At 40.7% G+C, this 18,685-nt stretch overlaps 1 protein-coding gene across 1 annotated transcript in view; it reads right to left on the bottom strand.

Annotated features, from left to right (window-relative positions):
* Window positions 1–18,685, bottom strand: part of SKAP1 (src kinase associated phosphoprotein 1) — a 376,479-nt gene that overhangs the window by 268,829 nt on the left and 88,965 nt on the right. The window contains exon 4 of the mRNA XM_043962576.1: window positions 17,195–17,311. Within this exon, the coding sequence (XP_043818511.1) occupies window positions 17,195–17,311 (117 nt within the window). The remainder of the gene's footprint in view (window positions 1–17,194; window positions 17,312–18,685) is intronic.

Genomic DNA, 18,685 nt, shown 5'->3' on the forward strand with positions numbered 1-18,685 from the left:
CAGAGTGAGAATCCAATTTGGGTCCATTCTCTATTAGAAGAGTAACCTTTTAAGTTTTTAAACTTTGTTAACTACAAGCTTCTGCAAAGCAAGGACCAAATAGAGTTCTTTGCAATGTCTTTTACAGACACTGCGATCGCTTAGATTGAAAGAATCAAAATAATTAATATGGGAAATGTGGATTACAGTTAATTATAAAATAACTTATTTGCCAAGTGCATCACTTGTGCAGATCCTATCTATTTTCCTTTTATGTTATACTGCTTAAATTAAAAAAAAGAATTTTAAAAATAAGAAATACGTTCAAAGAAGGCCATTGTAAAATCCAGGAACCATCAGTTAAGCTATAGGAGGTCTTATCTTGGATCTGTTTGGTGTAGGGCCCAGCCCGTCCTTCCTCCTTCCCTCCCACACCAAGAATGGAATCAAGCTCAGCTCTGGTTTTCAGCATGAGTTCTAAATGTCTTTGCTTCTGATATGCAAAGAGAAACGGTCAATATTCTTGCACGTGACACCATCTTCACTCAAAGCAGACAAAACGGAAGCTGGATAGCTGAAAAATAACTTGTTTTGTTAGCAAGACAAACAGTACTTGTGTCACCTCTTAAAATTGAGTACAGCAAACCCATGCATCTTTTAAGTGTGCTTAATACTAAAGAAACATTCTAGAATTTGGACATTTTAACTCACAAAGGCTCCATACAGCACTCGCAAGGTGGCTTCATCTTCACCTTATCAATATGCCTTATCCTGCATTAGAGGCGTCCTCTCCCATAATTCAAAATTAGCAAACAACAAAACAAGACACCCAAATTTAAATCTAACTCTCAATCCTGGGGTACCAAGGGTGTTTTTTTTAAAAACAGTCTGGAGAATTAGCAATATTTGCTGGAAAAATTTAGAAAGACATTATATTTATAGATTAATCAGTAACCTCTACATAATGAAATCGGGAGGGAGCTGAAGGGGAGAAAACCTGATTTCTTAAGTCTTTCCAGCTTTAAGCCACGGTCATTAGAGTTACACAACTTTTACAAGGGCTCCAATATAGTTCTGTGGGAGAAAATCCTCAGGCTTCTGCCTTGACAGCTGCCATATTATCCCCAACAGACCATCTTTGAAGTGTCTGGTACCTATTTATAACCTGCACATTTGAGATCCCAGATAGCAAGCAATGAAGCTTCTCTCTCTCCATTATTATTCATTGGAGGAACTGAAGTCACTGGTTGCTTCGGTTTGCCTAGTTTTTATTTTAAAGGAAAATAAACTAAAGAACTTTGGTACAAAAGCCAATTTTTTATTGGGAATTTTAGTGCCATAGGAGTTATAAGTGGAAGAGAACATCTGGGTCACCTAGTCCAATCTATTTTACAGACGAGGAAACTGAGGCTAGGAGAGATTATGAGATTGGCCAAGATCATAGAGGTAGTAAATCAGGATCTGAACCCATGTTGTTTAGCTCTAAATACAATCCTCTTTCCACTGCATCATGTTATCTCTTCCTTCCTAAAGAATCCAATGAACATCACTTGTCAGATACAGCATGGGGCGGGGAGGGACTGGTTCATTTTGGACTTGTAAGATCACACCAAGCTGAGGCTCAAACCCAAGTCAAGCTTTTTCCTCCTGGGGTTTGGGGAAGGGAAAGCATTTATAAAGCACTTACTTTGTGCCAGGTACTGTGCTAAGAGCTTTAGAAATGCTATTTCATTTCCACTTCACCAAACACGTATATTCTAGGAAGAATCCTTCCCAACGGCCAAGCAAAGAGAGGTCCCTAAATACTCCCGGGTCCTTTTAAATGAAAAGAAAGCCAGGTGCCCTCATATATCCAAGTGCATTGGCAGTTCATTGATGACCATTCATTGGAATCCTGCACACCCAGAAGGCAGCAATGCAGGTGTTTCCCATGGCCGTTTGATGTTTTTCTAAAGAATGGCAACGCTCTGATGTATACTCCAGAGTGCTTCCGAGAGTCATTCTATGAAAATCCACTATTTGATGTGCCACAGAGAGAACAGGCAAATCCTTAATAATTTTTACATAGGCAGGGGTGGGGGGTGGGGTAGGGGTGTCGTGTGTGTGTGTGTGTGTATGTGTGTGTGTGTGTGTGTGTGTGTGTGTGTGTGTGTGTAGAATCCCATCATTTAGGCAACCGAACAACTCTTGCTTTGTACTTTAAAATCAGAGAAGGCTGGCTGACACACAGAGGTTCTGGAGATGAGGAGAGTCCCACTTTCAGTGAAGAAAGTGACTACCTAACATAAAGCTAGATAAATGTGAATACTGGGCTTTGACTAAAAATAATCAGAATCAGGGTTAACTCCTTAAAGAGCCATAGATATTAAGCCATGAAAAGGTTCCTTTCAGTACCTAAGTTGGCCTAATAAATTATATTTAAATTTTATTTCAGATGCTCATGGGAATGGACAACTAGTCGTATCATAATTCTTTTTTAAGTGAATAATTTTGTATATGTAAGCTAACTTCTTTTATGGATTTTTTCAAAAAGAACAGCCACCATCTATTTGTAAGTTAATCACATTTTCAACTGGGGGAGGAACAAGGGAATCACCAAACTACCCTCCTCCGTCTACTTAATCTTTGTAATGTTATTCTCACCATTTTCCCCTGTGATCTATTTTCATCTTGGTTTAAACCATACTTCTCCTGCAATCCCTCAGCTTTTAGGAGGGTTACATCATACCACATGCAAAATTCTGGGTTAATTTTCCATTTTCCATAAACCTTCAACTTTAGGATTTCAATATTCTGATATTATCATGGTTTTTTCCCTTCTGGAAAAACAACAACAATATATGTCATAAAAGAAACTTGTTCCTCATTTAAGCTAAATTTCCAGGGATAGCTTATATATCCAAAACAGTTGAGTTAGTTCCCAGCCTTTAATAGCATATAACTTGAGACTCCAGACTTCTTATGTTATTCATTAATTAAGTTTCTCCAATACTCTTTTTCTAACCATAGGGGGGAAAAGCACTCCAATTTTAACCTCTTTATCTTCAGTTCTCATGGCTCACTTAATTTTTTAAGGGACCCCCGTAACCATAAACACATAAGCAAGCAGAGGCCTGAAGATAAAAGAGAAATCATTTCATTCCGCTAGAGTTTAAAAAGATATTTAACTTGACTGTGTAACACGTGTCAAAAGCAACTCCTCATTGTTCTGGTCAAAGTAACAAACATCCCAGGACAAAAGTATATTCTAGGCCATAGCTACTGCCATGTCCCCTTAGGGAGAAAAAGTGTCACCAAGAGAAGTTTTGATGACACTTTGGGATATTTATTCTACATGCAATAAATCTCTCAGGCGCCATCTCATTTGTACACCTGTCCAGCCTTCCCACTGGCTATTTGCTCTTCATCCAACCATTAATAATATCCAAATTATGCCTGGCCGGACTATAACTGTAATCTGTAAAAACTAGTGAATTTAATATGTTTGATCTGGGAGATCTGTTGAAGTCCACTGGGGCTGCTAATCATGTCCATTATAATAATAAAGCACAATGTACTAGAAAATTTGGTTTATGAAATCTGGCTCCATGCTCTGTATTTATCTATTTGGAAATACAATCAGACATGTAAACAATCTTAGGTTTTCACCAACACCAAGATTGTCTGAGGTTAGAGTTTGGAGGCAAGCAATATCTGTTGCAGGAGTGAGTGGAAGGCAAAAGCTGGAATGTCTTGAGATTGCTCCAATATCTCTTTCTGAAGGAAAAACATTCAGTTCTTTCTTGCTGACGTGTAGGTTGACAGAAGAGGAAGAAAGGGAAGGGGAAAGATATAAAATATTCAGAGAATGGTTCTAGTAAATGGTTCCTTTGGAAAGGAAAAAAGAAAGAGGGGGGGAAGGAAGGAAGGGAGGGAGGAGGGAGGGAAGGAGGAAGAAAGAGAGGAAAAGAAAAAAAGAAAAAGAAAGAAAAGTATTATTTCCTTTCACCACAAGAGGGAGCTACAGAACTCTTATCTCTTCCGTGGTCCATAAAACCCTCTTAACTGCTACTTTATAGACACTCAATTACAACAAACCATAATACATTAAGGCATTAAAATACACATATATCCCAACATATGCCAAAACAAGTACTACACAGGCAGGCCTACCAGAACGGCACCATTCCCCTCCCCTTCCCTTCCCCATAAATAAATCCTAATGCATCTTTTAATGGATTTTATAAGATTTTACATTTTAAACCAAAAGGAGGAAAAAAAGACAGTTCACTCTGGTAGATAATCCCCTTGGTGTGAAAAATAGCAGGAACTGTGATAAAAATTATACAAAGATTGGAGGGTATGACAGGGGAGGAGTGAAGTCAGGATTAAGGGAACTAAAATTTATGTAGTTTAGAAAAATGACGGCTCTGGGGAGAAATGATCACAGTCTATAAATACCTTCCAAAGGTAACAATATAAATGAATTAGGGGAATTATTCAGTCTCAGAAGATGTTACAGAAAGGAGCCAATGGCCTGAAACTAAGGAAGGAAAAGTTTAGGTTAGACATGAAGAATAAATTGGTGGTAATAATAATCAGGAGAGAAAAGACCCAGGAAAGGAAGCTCCCAAAGTGTGATGGCTATATTCGAGAATTAATTAGATGAGATATTAGTGAGAATGATGTGAATTCATTAGAAGGGCTAGATTAGATAACTCAAATGATCTTTTCTAAGGTCTGATAATCTCTTGGCCAAACTATGCTCTCAGCACTCACATACACCCTTCAGTGACAATGAGGAGGATTTGTTGGGGAGCGATTGTCTCATAATAAAAATTAACCGAGTGATTGTCTCATAATAAAAATTATTAAAATTCTGTCTGGGTATCAATATATAATCACAAAACAGCGCAATTAACCACCACAACAAGAACCATCCTTCTGAGAAGAAAAGGCAAGAGATCTACATGTTAGAAAATTCAAGGCAAAAGCATTAGCTTTTTCTGCCCTAAAATTTTACAGAGTAGGACTGACTCTGCCAGAGATGGAAGACGGATTCTAAACGGGAAACACTTCTGTGAAGAAACAACTTACCTCTGATTTCCAATCTTGTGAATATCAGGAGAACCACTCTGTATAATGTGTGTTACAGATTAGAACTCAAGGTATCCTATTCTAAACCACACAGGGCTCACCATAAAAAGAAAAGAAAAGAAAAGTAATATATTGGCTGGCACTCAAAAGCAAAAAGCCCACCCTGCAGAGCTTGTGGAGCACAGGTATAATATATTTCATGAAATCAGCCATACTCAGGTGGGCCATTAGATGCTCCAACAGCTGAAGCTTAGTATTGATTTAATGAATATTATTAAAATGTTCTGTATTTATATGGAAAGTTAGAACTTCCATATCAAAGCTAACAAATTAATTAAATGTGTTTTCAATTCCACTCAGCAAACATTTCTTAAGCACCTGCTTTGCTCAAGGGGCAGTAGTGAGCTGTCAGGGGTACAAAGATTTTTAAATATGGCACTGCCCTTGCCTTCAAAAAACTTACATCCTACTCAAAGGATGGAAATAGTCTAACATGAAGTATGAAGTGGTAAGGGCAAAGGAGAAAATCAGACAAAGAGCAGAGCTCCAGGGAAATTTGGAAAGGGAATGAAAAACAAGATATGGATATGAATACACCATTACAACATGAATTAACACTTGAGCAAAATACTTTCTCAAATATTGCTTTCTCCATGAAGCCTTCTCTGAGTTACAATCATCTCTTTTGTATCCTAACATCCATTGCACTAAAACGCTATTCCATCCAGTGTTTGATTATAGCTTTCCTTTCATTGTTTCCTAGAAATCTTCCTTTTCCAAATAGAGTATAAACCTCTTGAGGGCTCTAATAAGCCCATCTTAGCTTTCTCTATCACCCTAAAGCCTACAACACAATGGCACAGAGCTTAAAAAATACTTGCTGATTAATCGTATATCATCATCGTTTCAAAAATGGAAAGCTAGGTCAAAAAGGTTGGATAAATACATGCTAAGCCACACCAACTTGATATTTTAATTATTCCTCTGACTTTGTATATCCTAAATGTAACTTGAAGCATCTTCCTGAGAGGTAGTGCTTAGTATAGATACACTGGTGGCTGAGTTCCTTGACCAAAGTCATAGAGCCCGTCAGGCAGAGAGACAAGATCAGACCTAGGACCAGGCCTCCCTCGAAGCCATTTGGCAGCCTTCCAAATCATGCTGAAGCCACATTCCTCACTGTGAGGCACAAAATTCCTAAACTAGTTGGGTGACATTGGGCAAACTGTCTCCCTCTCTGGGCCTCAATTTCCTATTCTGTAAAGTAGGAGGATAGAGTAAATGAATTCTAGAGTTCTTTCTGGCTCGCAAATCCTATGACTTTATGTATAAAGTTGGTTTAAATTTGATGCCAGTGAGATAAGTGATACAGGGCATCTGGCATAGAGATATGCACATACACACACATAGACATATACACACATCTATGCACACACATATGTAAGAAGTACTTTATTATGCACTGGGCAGAAGGTTAAAGTTTAAACACACACTTATCAACAACCTAGAAATACTGGGCTAAAGAATGAAAAATGAACAGTTCATAGACAGATAATTGTTATTGTTTTTTTATTCTTCACAAAACACGTATAATCCTTGGTAATCATTTGTTTAAGTTATATAAATTACTGTCAACTTTGAAATCCAGTTTGTCACCCTCATCTGTGATTTATGCTACACCATGTAAAAGACATGATGACTTGGATCTAATAAGACATTTATCTTCATGAAAGAGGCCACTGGAATCCCAAGTGAAGGGTGACTTACCCTTTCCTCATTACCGTTAACTCAACACAGAGTTCTTAATTTCTCCCAATGAACTGAAACCTGATGGTCTTACCTAAATGGTGATGACCAAAACCAGGGCAATGATCCACCCTTCTAATGAAGTTGAACTAATATAGCCATACTGATCTAATACCCAGGCTTTAGTCCCAAGACACCGATGGGCACACATGCATGTATTATGCTACCTGTTAATACAGCCAAGGAAGCAAGGAAAACAACAGGATCTGTGGGGCAGGAAGGCAGCAACTATTGCTGATGGTTTTAAGGAGGTCATTTACCTTGCTTAGACTCTGAAGCTGCCTCTAGGTAGTATATAAAATTAGGAAGAATCCGAATCTCAGTCCTCGACTTAAGCCAATCATAATGTATTGCTATTTTTTTTTTTTTTGCTGTTTAGTTGTTTCCATTGCGTCTGACTCTTCATGACCCCCTTTGAGGTTTTTTTGGCAAAGATAATGGAGTGGTTTGCCAGTTCCTTATCCAGCTCGTTTTACAGATGAGGAAACTGAGGCAAAATTATTAAGCGACTTGCCTAGAGTTCACACAGCTAATAAGTGTCTAAGGCCATTTTTGAACGAGGGAAGGTGAGTCTTCCTGATTCAAGGCCTGGCAACTCTAGCCATTTTGCCACGTAGCTCTCCTGGGGCAATTATGGTATGGGTAGTAGCACAGTGGATACAGTGCCAGGCCTGAATTCAGAAAGACTCATCTTCTTGAGTTCAAACTCTATTACTGTGCCCAGAAATGATGTGAATTCATTAAAGGAAAACCTACCCTCGCCAAAATGAGGAAAGGAAATAAGGTTAGGAAATATGCATTTATTTAGTGCCTTACTATGAACCAGGCACTGCATGAAGCACTCTACAATTATTATCTCATTTAATCCTCACAATAATTCCATAATGTGGTTGCTATTACTATCCTCACTTTTACAGTTTAGGAAACTGAGGCAAATGGAGACTGAATAATAGCCCAGAGTCACATAGTTAGTAAGTTTCTGAGGCCCAATTTGAACTCAGGTCTTCCTCATTCTAGGCCGAGCTGTCTTTCACTGAGCCACCTAGCTGCCTCAAAAAAACTCAAAAAACTATTTGGCACAACAAAAGGAAATGAGATAAATGCTTGTCTGAAAACACGCTTGTCAGTAACACACATATGTGTCATTTGACTCACTTTCATTGTCTACCTATACACAATAAAAATAAAGTTAAAATATGTATGTGGTTTAATAAAACTATTGCCATTATAATCATTATTAACTATTGAACAGATGTTAAAGAGAACAATGAACCTGATCCCCACAGTCATCAGAAAGAAAAAAGCTCACAGTTTGGGATCATATCAACTCCTTTGAGCCACGGGGACTCCTTAACATTTTACCAGCCTAGACCCTCATTCTCAGGTAAAGCATATCTACAAAGGTGAAATGAGATCCTTTTCATTTACCACTGAGGGGCAGCTAGGTGGCACAGTGGATAAATCACTGGCTCTGGATTCAGTAGCACATCTGAGTTCAAATCTAGCCTCAGACACTTGACACTTACTAGCTGTGTGACCCTGGGCAAGTCACTTAACCCTCATTGCCTCACCAAAAAGAAAAAAAAAAGTCATTCATTTACCACTGAAACAATTTCCTTAACTAACAAGCATTTAACAAATGCAAGGCACCATGTTAAATTCTGGGGATGCAAACAGTTCTCTTCTTTTAGGGGACTAACATATATCCATGTAATTGAATCTCTTCTCCTCTACCCTTCTGTCCTCTTCCTTCCCCTCTCCTCTCTTCTCCTCTCTCCTCTCCTCAAGTACAAAGTATTTTCAGGGCTTGGGGACATCAGGAAAGGTCTCACATATGAGGTTGAGCTTTGAAGGAAGCTAGTGCCTTCCAGGCAGAGGGAACAACCCAACCTGACCTAAGGAGCCATGAAGAGAGGAGATGGAATGTCGTACATTAACGAATGGCAACTAAACCAGTTTTGTTGGAACGTAATGAATAAGCCTGGAAAGGTGGGTTGAAACTAGGAGGTACAGTAGAGAGAGCGCTGAGCCCTGAGTTAAAATCTGGCCTCAGACACTTACTAGCTACGTGAGCTTGGGCAAGTCATTTCACTTCTGTCTGCCTTAGTTTCTTCAACTATAAAATGAGGGTAATATTAGCACTTACCTCATAGGATTGTTGTGAGGATCAAATGAGATAACTGTAAGTCAATCAGTGCTCAATAAATGCTTGCAAAAAGCTTTACGTGCCAGAGAATGTTGTAGGTTTATCCTAGAGGCAAAAGGCAACTACTGGAGGTTTCTCAGCAGAAGAGCAGCATGGTGAGACTACTGAGGAATGTCACTTTGGCAGCTGTGTGGAAGATGGATTGCTGAGCTGAAAAACTCGAGACCAATGAGGCTGTAGCTATAGTCCAGGTTCTAATAATAACAGTAATACTAACAGCTAGAATTGACATGGTGCTTTAAGATTGCAAAGCATTCTACATGCTATCTCATTTGATCCTCGTGACAACCCTGTGAGGTAGTGCTGTTATCTCCATTTTACAGATAAGAAAATTGAGGCATTTGTTCAGAACCACACAGCTAGGGATTGTTCAGACTTTAAGTCCAGGGTTCTACCCCACTGTGTTCTCTAGCTAGGAGGTAAGGGATGATGAGACAACTGAACCATGATGGCAACCGAGTGAGTGGTGAGGAGGATGCAGTTGGGATAGATACTCTGAAGGTAGAACCAACGAGATGTGGAGATGAAGAAGAGTGAGGGGGACAAGGGTAACTCTGGGATTGTGAACCCGGATGCCTGTAAGGATGGTAGGGAAGTTAGGAAGAATGGTGAGCTTGCGGGGGGGGCGGGGGGGGGGGGGGGGGGGGGGGGGGGGGGGGAGGGGGGGGGGAGGGAGCTTTTGTGAATGTCGAGTTAAAGATTTTTACAGGAAATGCAGTTGGTAATGTCCAAGAGGCAGTTGTTGATGCAAGATTAGAGCTCAGGAGAATGAGCAGCCCTACACAGAAATGCCTACTGAACACATGTGCAAGGACCACATCACTGAGAGAGTGAAGAGAGGAGAGAGATCAGGACCGAGCTCTGGGGTAAACCCACAGTTAGGGTGCAATACATGAGAGACATGCAGAGAGATAGGAGAACCAAGAGAGCAGTATTACAGAGACCCAGACGAGAGAGCCTGGTGAGTAGTGTCAAATACTACAGAGAAGTCAAAAGGCATGAGGGCTAGAGTTGGCATTTAAGAACTCACTGGTTATTCTGGAGAGAGCAGATTTATGTAAGTAATGAAGTCAGAAGCCAGATTTTGATTAAGAAGCAAGAGAAGACAACAATTGTAAATAGTTTTTTTCTAGAAGTTTGATTTTGAGTGAGAAGGCAGATATAGGATGATCATTTGAAGGGACAGTAGTGCCAAATAAGGTGTTTTTAACCCCTTTGAATCTAGTCCCAGATAACAATTCATATTTATAAAGCTTTACAAAACACTTTCTTTACAGTTACGTGAAATAGGTAGTATAACAGAGGTTTGTTTACTATTTTATATTTTATTATTTATTTTACTATTTTATATTTATTTTATAGATGAAGAAACAGAGTCAGAGAGGTTAAGTGATTTACCCAGGCACACATAACCAGTAATTGGCAGCATGTGGAATCGAACCCAAATCCTCAGAATCCAAATCAAGTACCTTTTCTATTATCCCATGTTGTCTCCAGATTTAGCATGAGCAGTGGGATCACTTACCTCAAATTTCATATCATTCATTCATACAGCCTCAGTAACCACTCTTGGCAACATAGCAATTTGTTCCATTTAAGAAATTAAACAATGGCAATTTAACATATTCCTACAGTAATTCGACACTTTACACCTGCCTCCCAGCTAAGAATTTTGAGCTGCTTTGTAAATAAACATTTTGATACCCAATTTACAGATGAACAATCCTTGGTACAAAGAACGTGAGACATTCAAATAAATTTAGAGAAAAGGTCACAAACACTCATTACAAAATGCAGCCAATGTAGCTTATTTTCATCCAAGGGACAGCATACTATAGTAGGAAGGATCTGGACTTGGATCCAAGGTTTGGATTTTGTCTCTGATACTTTACTAGTTGTGGCCTCCATCTGTTGGTCTGCAAAAGGGGTGTGAGAAGGCCTGTAGTACCTAGCTCATACAGTCACAGTGATAATTAAACAAGACAATGTATACAAAAGTCTTTGTCTACTTTCAGGTATGTCAGTAACTGTCACCTATGGGCATTATTATTCCCTCCTAATTCACAACACAGAAAGAACTTTAAACTTTCGGAAAAGATACATTCAGCCAAATACAAGGGAGGAGACTGTCAAACGCAATCTCCTCCCATCCCCACCATAAATAACTGAAAGAAAGAAAACACAATAATAAAGTGATAATCCAGTCCCACTTTCACTTACTCTGGGATAAGGCTGCACTTTCACCAAGTCTGCCTTACAGGAAGCCATCCTGCCAGGATGCAAGAGGCCAGTGACTTTGTAGTCGGTACTGGCCCAAAAGTCTCCAATCCCCTTCTCCAGTCCCAAACCGTGTGAAGCCAAGAAAGCTATGCCAAAGGCACACTGGAAATCTCCTTTAAAAATCAGGTTCTCTCTACAAGCTTCCCTGTCTTGGATGGCCCCATCCCCAGCACTTGGAGGATGGCTACTTCTCCCCTTGGACGAGAGGGCACAGCCCAAGGTGCCGAGCTCCATCCGCTACTAATTCTGCAGCTTTTCAAACTGCCACCCTCTGCATCTGATGCTGCTCTTCGTCCCACTGCCACAAACCCTGTTTCCTGAAGAGAATGACATTCGTTCTATGACATCCAGCATCTTGGTGCAAAAATTAAAGCACTTTCTTTCTTGATTTCCATCTTGCTGCACCTGTTCAACATAGCCTCTACCACTCCCTTTTATTTCTTGTTTTGTAGCGAGGCTGGTACAATGCATTGTTACGTCTTTAGGTTTCACCCTCCATGAAAGAGAACTTTTCTTTAGTTCTTAATACCTGCATTCGAAATTCCCCTTCTGCTAAAAGGCGCTGCACCTGCCTCTCTAGTGTTCAGGTTTTTATTTTTAAATGTTTTCTCCTTCAATGTTTTACATGATTGCACATGTATAACCTATATCTAATTGCTTACTATCTCAGGAAGGGGAAGGGAGGGGTAGAATTTGGAACTCAAAACTGTAAAAAAATGTTAAAAATTGTTTTAACATGTAATTAGGGAGAAAAAATATATATGTATGTGTATTTTTACATATAAGTCCTTTAAAGGACTTATATTAAGATGAGAAATTATACTCTGCTGACTGAGGAGTCCATAAATCTATAAATCCATTTTAAAATATCTTATGCACTTTGGGGCATTGTGAGCAAGCAGATTTTAGTCTGCTGGGGAAGGGGCAGTGGTGGAAAAGGAGCAGCATTTCAAGAGGGCCTAAGCACTAAGCATTAGTCCCAGAGATCCCATCTGAGTGTTCAGCACCAAGTCTGCTCAGGTCTGGAAACGCGACTCTTAGAATTTGTTAGCAAGTTTTTGCTCCAGATGGTGGGGCTATGCTCCTGTGGGCATCTCTCTGTAGGGTACAGCAACATGTCCTCAGTTCATCAGGGCTCATAGAGGCAGAGGAGGGGCTGTGATTAGGCTGTTCCATGCCCTCCTTTTTATGCCCGGTTTAATCTGTAACCTTTTGTATTCTTTATTTCTTTCTTTCTGGCAGTGCACCTGGTCAGGTTGCTACATTCTTCCTCCACTCTTGGCAGCTTCCACAGGGACACTATGAACCCTAGTTACAGCCCCTTTGTTCCCAGGTTCCAGGCTGAAAGGCTCAGTTTGCTTTCAGGGCATTCCTTGTTGCCTTTCCCAACTAAATTGAGTTAGTTTCTGTCTTATTCAGAAAAAGTGGGCAACAGATCGGACACATTCATGTTTTTAATTCAGTCTTTACGTTTTCTGATTTTTTTTTAATTGGGGGAGCCTTAAAAAGGTGGGCATGATAAAGAATTTTGGACCAGCCTCTCCTCTTAAAGAGTAACTCCGGCTCTCTTTCTTTCTTTCTTCTTCTTCTTTTTTTTTTTTTTTTTTTGGTGGGGCAATGGGGGTTAAGTGATTTGCCCAGGGTCACACAGCTAGTAAGTGTCAAGTGTCTGAGGCTGGATTTGAACTCAGATCCTCCTGAGTCCAGGGCCGGTGCTTTACCACTGCGCCACCTAGCTGCCCGTCTGGTTCTCTTTCAATGGTGAAAAGGAAGACAGCTTGACAGATTCAGTAGCTACCTACCTGTAATGGCAGAATGCAATGAAACAGCTCTTCAGAGTCAAGGCCAGATGGAGATGAGACCTTTACAGATCTCTCCTTCTGACTTCACGGTTACCGTGTTGGGAAATAGACAGATCTTCTGGAGAGTTCACCTTATCTTTTCCATCTGACTTCTACTGCCTTTTGCTATAATTTTTTTTTTGGTAGGGGAATGGTTCAGTCCTTCAACTTCATAGGTATGAGGAAATATCCTCTACTGATAATGGAAATGATAATAATAGCTAGTATTTATATAACACTTTTTAAGGTTTGCAAAGGACTCTACAAATATTATTTCAGTTTCACAACAACCCCTATGTGCTATTATTATCCCCATTTTAGAGTTGAGGAAACTGACACAGACAGAAGTTAAATGACTTGCCCAAGGTCACACAGCTAGTCAATATCTGAGGTCATATTTGAACTCGGGTCTTCCTGGTCCAGTGCTCTACTCACTGTTCCACCTACCTAGCTGCTGCCTGATGCAGATTGGCAATTTGTTTGTTTGTTTGTTTGTTTTGGGGGTGGGGGGCAATGAGGGTTAAGTGACTTGCCCAGGGTCACACAGCTAGTAAGTGTCAAGTATCTGAGGCAGGATTTAGCTCAGGTCCTCCTGAATCCTGGGCCGGTGCTTTTTCCACTTTGCCACCTAGCTGCCCCTATTATTTGTTTGTTTGTTTGCAGGCAACTTGTTTCTAATAGTTATTAAATCTTTTTTGTGTCTGGTGAAATCCACAGATGCTTTCTCCAAATAATGTTTTTAAGTACATAAAGTAAAAGATGTAGGATTACAAAGGAAATCCATCACACCGAAGTGCAGTTATCAAAATCTTTTATTTAAAAAAAAATCACTGACCTCAGGTAAAATACACCATCTTATAGGGCTGTCTGGGGGCACTAAGAGAATATGTCCATTGTCACCCAGCTAGTAGGTGGCACAGACAGCCCTTGACAGCTCTAAGGCTGGCCCTCTCTCCATTATATCAAGCTTCTTCAGAATTAATAACAGCAAATATTTACACAGAGATTTAGGGTATGCAAAGGGAGAAAGGTTCAGAGAGACTTAAGGCTTCACAGCTAGTATGTGTATGAGGCAGCACTTGAACACAGAGCTCCCTGATTCAATGTCCACTATATCACCTAGGTGCCTACCTGGCACCTGCAAACTCTGTGACCTTGGGCAAATCCTCTCTCAGCCTCAGTTTCCTCACCTGTAAAGTGAGGAGGTTGGATTGGATGGCCTCTGGGATCCCTTCTAAATGTATGATCCCAGGATGTCATTTCTGAGGAGATAATTTTTTTGATAACCCTGACCATCCCACTTATGGATGGACACAAGGAAGCAAGAGCATTAAGCAGCCAAAAGAGATGCTGCAAAGCTCATAAAACTCATGCATTTTGTTTGCAAGGAGAGACCCTTGGGTCATTACTCAGAGTCTCTTCATTTTATTGAGGGCAGCTAGGTGGCTCAGTGGATAGAGCCCTGGAGTCAAGAGGACCTGAGTGCAAATCCGACCTCAGATGCTTAACAACTTACTAGTTGTGCGACCCCAAGCTTCACCCTGATTGCCTCAAAGAAAAAATAGAGCTAGAATAAACTTAAGAGACTATCCAGTACAATCCCCCCATTTTATAAATGAGAAAAAAGACTTAGAGAGGTTAAATAATTTGCCCAGTATCACACATATAATAAGTATGAGTGGTAATGGGAAGCTAGGTGGGGCAGTGGATAGAGCACTGGCCCTGAAGTTGGGAGGACCTGGGTTCAAATCAGATACTTACTAGCTGTGTGACTCTGGGCAAGTCAACCCCATTTGCCTCAAATATCCAGGGCCATCTCCAGTTGTCACGATCTATATCTTACCACTGGACCCAGATAGCTCTGGAGGAGAGAATGAGGCTGGTGACTTGGCACAGCCCTGCCTCATGACATCACCCCGATGTCATGGCCCTCTTCTAGAATGGACAAACAACAATTTTCATTGTTGTTGTTTTTGTTCAGCTATTTCCAGCTCTTCAAGACCCCATTTGGTGTTTTCTTGCCAAAAACACTGGAATGGTGTGACATTTCCTTCTCCAGTTCATTTTACAGACAAGGAAACTGAGGCAAACAGGGTGAAATGATTTGCCCAGGATCACATAACTAGTAAGTATCTGAGGCCAAATTTGAACCCAGGAAGATGAGTATTCAGGGACAACCACTTTATCCACTTCACCCCCTACCTGCCCACTTTCTTTAAGAAGAGCTAGGAGATGCAGGGGGAAAAGCCCTAGTCCTGGAGTCTGGAAGACTTGAATTCCAATATGGCCTCAGACATTTACTAGCAGTGTGACCTTGGCCAAGTCACTTTACCTCCGCCTGTCCTATTTTCCCAAATGTAAAATGGGGATAATAACAGCACCTACCTCCAAGGGTTTCTGTGAAGATAAAGTATTTGTCAAGTGCTCTATGTACCTCAAGGGGCTACATGAATGCTAGCTGTTACTTTGATTATTATCATCTCATGGGACTGGTCTAAAGGTAAACCTGAAAGTGCTATATAAACGCTAGCTATGATTTGAACCCAAGTTCTCTGACCCCAGAACCAGGGCTCTTTCTACTTTACTAACCTTGTCATAAATTAAGAGATTTATCAGACATATGCAATGGCATCTGGACTTCTTTGTGTTTTATACATCAAATCTTCTAAAAGTGATCCTGGGCTATCAATCTAATTTGGTCTTCCAGACACACACACACACACACACACACACACACACACACACTCTGCTACCTCCACTCTGGCCATCATTCCCCATCTTCCCTCCCAACCACAGCCTGGTCCTCCACCCCCGGGATGCTGGCTGCTGCAATATCTGTGCTTTCACAACCCAGGCCTCCATACCATTTCCCAGCCATCTCTAGCCATTTCTGCCATGTTGCATCAACCCTTTTCATTCCAGCTCCCCATTATGTGTCTCCCCCCAGCAGAACATAAACTTCTTGAGGGCAAGGATTATTTTTGCTTGCTTGCATTTTAAACCCCGGTGATTAACACAAAGTCTGATGCATAGGAAGTGCTTAACTGAAGCTTTATCCGTTGTATGTGCACACAAATGAGCATTAGGCTATAGATACACATCCCACATCACAAAGTATATTTCCCAAAACTTCAGATGTTGTGAGAATTGGCAATACTTAAAACCCCCACAAAGTATAACCACAAAGCAGACTCTATAATTCTGAGACAGAGACAATCAGTTGATTAAACAGTTCTGAACTGTCCAAGGGACCACTTAAAGGAGCTAAAAGGTATGTGTGAAGAAGAAACAAAAAAGAAACTAAAGGAGTTGGGGAGGTGGGAGTAGGGAAGAGCAGACGACATATGCTAATATTTGACCAAAAAAAGTCATTTGAAAACGATAAATTAAATCTCAAGAAATTGGAAAGAGAAGAAAAATGGAAGGAATAGAGACTAGTAAAAGAGCAACAAGGAATTATCCATTCAATTTTCCCTCTACGTCCCTAAGGGTTCCACATGCTTCCATTTTAGTATCCTAGATCATCTTGGCTTTTCATTGGAATACCCAGCACACCAAGACAGGCCACCAGTAAGAAATTTCCCTAAGGTCATGGCTTAGTTGACTTAGGTGATATCTTATCATGGCTCACTGAGCTCTGTGGTCCCAATTAATCACACAGGGGAGCCTCTAGATTCTCAGACAATGTGGTGAAGGCGATGAGCCCCATAAAAGTAGCAACATAGGCTTTGTGACATTAAAATATTCACTTGGCTTTGGGGCTACAGTTTATACAGAGAGATCAATATGGTATCTCCCCACCCCAATATAGAATCAGTGCTTGCCAGGCCACCATTAACTCTAGGAGTCCTGGATTCCTCAGAAAGGCCATGATGGGTCTACAAAGCCAGCAATCACCTTTGTAAACAACCCAGTGGGTACAAAAATGGCAGGAGGCAAAGAAAGCAGGAACAAAATCCAACAGAACTAGGCTGCCTGGAACCCGGAGAGAAAGGAGGATGCTTACCTTCATCTTGAAAATCTGACATAAAAGATGCATCTGACATTAAGCTAGGGCCATGAGGCCCACTAGGATTGTCTTCAGAGCTGTCCTGCCCAAAGTAATTTTCAGGTTGGTCACCTCCTTAAGAAAGAAGAAACAAAAACATTTTTTAAAAAAAGAAAAGAAATGGGCAAGTATCCTATTATGAGTATTTTCTTTTTTTTTTTTTTTTTTTTAGTGAGGCAATTGGGGTTAAGTGACTTGCCCAGGGTCACACAGCTAGTAAGTGTTAAGTGTCTGAGGCTGGATTTGAACTCAGGTATGCCTGACTCCAGGGCCAGTGCTCTATCCACTGCGCCACCTAGCTGCCCCGAGTATTTTCTAAAGAGAATTTGGAAGAGCCCTTCTGATGGACACAAATGGTTCATTTTCTTCTTGAAAGCCCCTGTTAGCACCGAAATATTAACACCGCATATGTCAAAGAAAGAAGTGGCACAGAACAATTTGCAGGTCATCAATATGCTTTCTTGCTGCCTGAACAAGAAAAAAATGCATGAATGATAAGAACCATGGCATTGCTGCGTTCTTGCATCGTGAGGCAGTTGGAGACACATTAGACAGAGTGCTGGACTGGGAGTCAGGAGGACCTCCGTTCAACTCTGGCCTCAGACATTAGCTATTTGACCCTTCACAAGACACTAAACCTTTGTCAGCCTTGGTTTCCTCATCTGTGAAATGGGGATAATAACAGTACCTACCTCCTACAGTTGTAGTAAGGATAAAATGAGGTAACCCATGTATGTTATTCTATACCCCTGTAAACAACTGGTTCATTCTGTGCCTGGTCACAAGTAACATCTACAACTCTTGCTTCCACTGATCTCTTGGGAGTTCATTCCAAGAGTTAATATTTTTCTGGTCAAAGCCAAAATAATAATGACAACTGACATAATGGGAGAGAGAGAGAGAGAGAGAGAGAGAGAGAGAGAGAGAGAGAGAGAGAGAGAGAGAGAGAGAAAGAGAGAGAGAGAGCCCTTTAAGGTTTGCAGAATGCTTTATGCAGACCATTAGAGAAGGAAAACTTCAGAAAAAAGGCATCCTTAAGTTCTAGAATTAAAACCCTGTTGAGTCTCTGCATCCTAGATATCATACTGGAAGTGACCCCAGAGATAGATCATCAGGTCTGACAGGCTCACTCTACAAGTGAGGAAATTGAGGTCTAGGAGAGCCAAAGGGACTTGCCCAAAGTTAGAGAAATTGTACGATGCAAAATCAGGATTCGAATCCAGCTCCTCTGAATCTCAATTCAATGCTTTCCCCCATGACAATGCTTCCTCTTTTATCTGAGTGCTTTCACTTCTTCCACCATAAATGGCCAGCACTAAAAGAGGACCTCAGCTGTGCAGGTGCTTCAAAAGATACTGAAGCAAGACGTCAGCCAGTTCACAGAGAGGAAGCCAAGGCTCTGCTGAACTCATCCCAACAGTGGCACGGGCTGCTGATAACAGGACGACG

The sequence above is a fragment of the Dromiciops gliroides genome, chromosome 4, assembly GCF_019393635.1.
Source record: "Dromiciops gliroides isolate mDroGli1 chromosome 4, mDroGli1.pri, whole genome shotgun sequence".
NCBI lineage: Eukaryota > Metazoa > Chordata > Mammalia > Microbiotheria > Microbiotheriidae > Dromiciops > Dromiciops gliroides.